This window comes from Pteropus alecto, unplaced genomic scaffold (assembly GCF_000325575.1).
Source record: "Pteropus alecto unplaced genomic scaffold, ASM32557v1 scaffold57, whole genome shotgun sequence".
NCBI classification, from domain to species: domain Eukaryota; kingdom Metazoa; phylum Chordata; class Mammalia; order Chiroptera; family Pteropodidae; genus Pteropus; species Pteropus alecto.
Window position 1 is genome coordinate 10,436,197 of NW_006442508.1, and position 4,670 is coordinate 10,440,866.

The 4,670-nt window shown below is 36.6% G+C and overlaps 1 protein-coding gene across 1 annotated transcript in view; it reads left to right on the forward strand.

Annotated features, from left to right (window-relative positions):
* Nucleotides 1-4,670, forward strand: part of EXOC1 (exocyst complex component 1) — a 58,075-nt gene that overhangs the window by 20,308 nt on the left and 33,097 nt on the right. The window contains 1 exon segment of the mRNA XM_015597603.2: nucleotides 3,434-3,543. Coding sequence (XP_015453089.1) covers nucleotides 3,434-3,543 — 110 coding nt within the window.

Genomic DNA, 4,670 nt, shown 5'->3' on the forward strand with positions numbered 1-4,670 from the left:
GTCAATTTTATTAACCTTCTCAAAGAACCAGCTCCTTGTTGCATTTATTTTTTCTATTTTTTGTTTTGTTTTGTTTTGTTTTCAGTTTCATTTACTTCTGCTTTAATTTTGATGATTTCTTTCCTTCTGTTGACTTTAGGCTTCATTTGTTCTTCCTTTTCTAGTTTTTTAAGATGAGGCATTAAGTTGATTATTTGGGCTCATTCTTGTTTTTGGAGATAGGCCTGTAATGATATGAACGTTCCTCTTATGACAGCTTTTGCTGTGTCCCTAAAGTTTTGATATGTTGTACTGTCATTATCATTCGTTTCTATGTATCTCTTGATCTCTCTTTTTATTTCTTCTCTGACCCAATTATTCTTCAGTGACATGTTGTTTAATCTCCATGTATTTGTGGTTCTTCCCACTTTCCTTTTACAGTTGATCTCTAGCTTCAAAGCATTATGATCAGAGAATGTGGTTGGTATGATTTCAACCCTCTTATAGTTGTTGAGGCTATTTCTGTGTCCCAGTATGTGCTCAATTCTTGAGAACGTTCCATGTGCACTCGAGAAAGTGTATAAGCAGCTGTTTTGGGATGGAAGGCTCTGTAAATGTCAGTTATGTCCAGTTGGTCTAATATGTCATTTAAGGATGTTATTTCCTTATTTTGTTTGGATGATCTGTGCATATCCGACAGTAGAGTATTTAGGTTCCCTGCTATGATAGCATTTTGGTCTGTTTCTCCCTTTAGTTCTGTTAGTAATTGCTTTACATATTTCGGGGCTCCCTGAATCGGAACGTAGATGTTAAGTTGTTATTTCTTCTTGGTGCAGGATTCCCTTTATCATTATGAAGTGTCCCTCAGTACCTTTCTTTACCTTTTTTATTTTGAAGTCTATTTCTTCCATTACTCCCGCTTTTCTGTAAATGCCATTTACTTGAAATATCATTTTCCACCCTTTCACTTTACATCTATATTTGTCTTTGGAACTGAGATGTGACTCCTGAAGGCAGCCTATGGTTGAGTTTTGTTTTTCGATCCAATCTGCAACTCCGTGCCTTTTTATTGGTGAATTTGGTCCATTTACGTTTAGGGTGATTATTGAAATATTAGGTTTTCCTATAACCATTTTTTCCTTTGCTTTCTGGTAGCTTGGTGTTTCCATTGCTTCCTTGTCGTTGTGTGTGTTTTAATTTTGGTTGAGTTTTGCGGGATTTCTCTCTGGTCCTTCTTGTTTTATGTTATATACTTCAATTCTAAATCTTTGGCGTGTGGTTACCATTGTGAATATGTAAAGGATAGTTATATATACAGTTATCCATTTTCTTCTGCATGTGCTATATTCCATTCCCCTTTGCTAATTTGGAGCTTTGAATCATACCTTTTTCTGTCATTGTCGTCTCAGTTTGTTCTTATGTGTGCTGAACATTCATTATTACCTTGCAATTCTCTTCTTATTGTTTAAGCTTATAATGTTCTGTTCTTAGTAAGGGTTGCACTCATCTGCTTCTTTCTATCTGCCTGCTAGTTGCCTTACTCCTAATTATTTTTTTGTCATTTTATTTTAGGTGAGCTGACCCCTTTCAGTATTTCCTGTAATGCAAGCCTTGTAGCAGAGAATTCTCTCAATTTTTATATGGAAAGGTCTTTATTTCTCCTTCATATTTAAAGGAGAGCTTTGCTGGATACATTATTCTAGGCTGGTAGTTCCTTTCATTTAATAGTTTGAATATTCGATTCCACTCCTTTCTGGCTTACAAGGTTTGTACTGAGAAGTCCGATGATAATCTAATGGGTTTTCCTTTATAGGTTACCGTCTTCCCTGGCTGCCCTGAGAATTCTGTCTTCGTCATTGATTTTTGATAATTTTAATACCATGTGTCTTGGTGAAGGCCTTTTTGGGTTGAAATAATTGGGTGTTCCATTGACTTTTTGAATTCCAAGCTCATTCCTTAGATTTGGAAAATTCTCGCTAATTATTTGTCTGAAAATGCTTTCTAATCCCTGCTCCTTTTCCTCCCCTTTGAGAATGCCCATTATTCTTATGCTTCCTCTCTGATGGTATCAGCTAGTTCTTGTATTTCTTTCATTATTTTTCATTCTTAGTTTTCTCCCCTCTTCCTTCTGGTTTATTTCTAGATTTCTGTCTTCGATATCACTGATCCTTTCCTTCATTTGGTCGACTCTATTTCCCAAGCTTGCTATTTCATTTTTCATCTTTTGCAATGTGTTCTTTATCTCCAGAAGTTCTATTTGGTTCTTTTTGTGGGTTTCAGTCTCCTTGCTGAACTTATTCCGCTCATCTAATTGTTTTTTCAATTCCTGAAATTGTTGATATGAATTGTTTCACATCTCACTGAGGTTTTTCAGAAGTACCATCCTGCATTCTCTGTCATTTAAGTAGCATATCTGTATGTCTGGAAGCTTATGTTCTGGAGATTTTTTTTCTTTCTGAGCTGCCCTGTCACCTTGGTTGTTCATGTTGTTTAATGGATTATTTCTCCACCTGGGCATTAATGGAAGTATATTCTGCTTTTTTTCCAGAAAGAAGATTTATTATATAAAGATCTCTCTTTAGCCTGTTGCAAAGAAGGCATTTTTCTTTTGGTTTCCAGTAGGCAGTGTCTAAAGCCTCTTGGATCCCTGCTTTATATATAGTCTTAATAATAAAAGTTTTTTTCCTTATAGATATTTAATCACACTTGCTACCCTTAGTGGTCGGTCCAGTCAGTGTTAGTGACAGGTTTGGTAGCATTTGCTCAGATTCCCCTAGGGCTCCACTGCATTCCGTGTCTCCGAGGGTATGGGGGGAGGGTCCCTCTGGGTTGGGGGTTGGAGTCTGTGGCTCAGCCTCTGTTTTGTAGCCATGGCTGTTAAAAATCAACTGCTGTTTCTCTGCCGTCCCCACTTCTCTGCCATCCCAGCTTCTCTGTCATCCCTGCTTCTCTGCTTTCTGCCCTGATGACTGGGCAATGTGGCCAGCCACGTGGAGCTTCCGGGTCTCCCAGGCAGGGCTGTTCAGGGAAGTCGCCACACCTTCTTCCCTACCCCTCCTCCTGCAAGAGCTCCGCCTGAGGGAAGCAGCTTCTTTGTTTCTCCCAGTCCATCGCCCGACACCCGGGGTTCTGACCTGTGGTAGCTCTTATGCGCAGATCCCACGCTCTGAAGTACTGGTATGCTTTTCGGGGTGTTTTTTGTTGAGTTTTAGATGTTCAGCTTATTGTTTTTTTCAAGGGGAGAGATCTGACGACGTCTCTCTCTCCGCCATGTTTCTTACCCCTACTCTTTTCCTGCTAACATACTCCTTGATTTTTCTTTTATAAAGCAAACAAACCCATAAAACTTTGGGTTCTTCAGAACTGAAATATGGATACTGTTATAAATATACTTGTTAAACATCAGCAAAATCTTTTTACCCATTAAAACAGTCAAGAAATATTCTGATTTCAGGCCACGACATGCTCCTGGCGGTCAGGCAGCAGCAGCAGCGTTTCAGCGATTTGCGAGAGCATTTTGCCCGGAGACTGGCCAGTCATCTCAACAATGTTTTTGTTCAACAGGTAATTTTATTTTTTATTAATACTAGCATGTTCCTGTAGCTTTTTTATATATTGCCTTAAACATGAATTCCCAAGAAAAATTTTAATGTGTTTGATTGGAATCACAGCATATTTCTTCACATATTTATTTGATTTTAAGATTTTTTAAATAAGTGCATATTTGCTCATAGATATTTTTGGGCCCCAACTGCCTCCTTAGGTAGACAGTCTAGTTCATTTCAGCTAAAATTCTCAGATTCTAGAAATCACAAATAACTATGCTTACTTATTGCATATACCATTTAGACCTACTTATTTATAAAAAGTCCAAACTTGTTACATGTTTGCTGTTTGGCCTGTTTTATTTTTCAGTATTTTAGGTGAGAATTAGAACTTGATCCAGTGTTTTACATATTTTACTGGCTCCATATATGTCTATATACATGAGAAAAATGACTGTAGTTCAATTGTAAATTCCAGTTGATTTAATTTTACATAAAGCCTTTGTCTGCATTTGTATGTGAAAAGGAATGTTATAATTAAAGTTGTGGCAAAAATATTAATAATATTTAGAGTACCTCAGAGGGTTTCCAATAGAAGGCATTTTAATATCTGGTGTAATAAATTAGTTTTCTTATGTTTTTCATCTCTTTTATTAGAATTATTGGGCAAAAAAAATGAGGGAAATTTTGTTTATCAAGAAATGCTCTCTGAAACATTGGATTCTTATTTTGTTTTCATTTTACAGAATTCTAAAACAATTGTATTTACTATATTTTATTTCTGATTAGTTTACTCAGGCCCTCCTTCAACTCTATAACAGGTCCTACTTTCTTTCGGTGCCTGTGAGTACATCAAATTTGGCTCAAGCTTCTCTTATTCTTTTTATTTTCTCTAAAGTTTGCTAAACTTAACAGCAGCAAAATCTTTATAGATTATAACTTACTGATGTAAACTACCTGTTAACCATATTTGTAGGTTTTTCAGTGTCCCATAGAGAAAGTTTATTTTGGCCAAAAAAGGCATTTAATCTTATTCTGTTTGTCTTTCTTCCTGCCATCCTGTTACTCACTTGCTTGCTCCTTCATTTATTTAGAAATTATTTGCCAGATGATTGAGACATATACCAGACATTTACTTGGGATAGC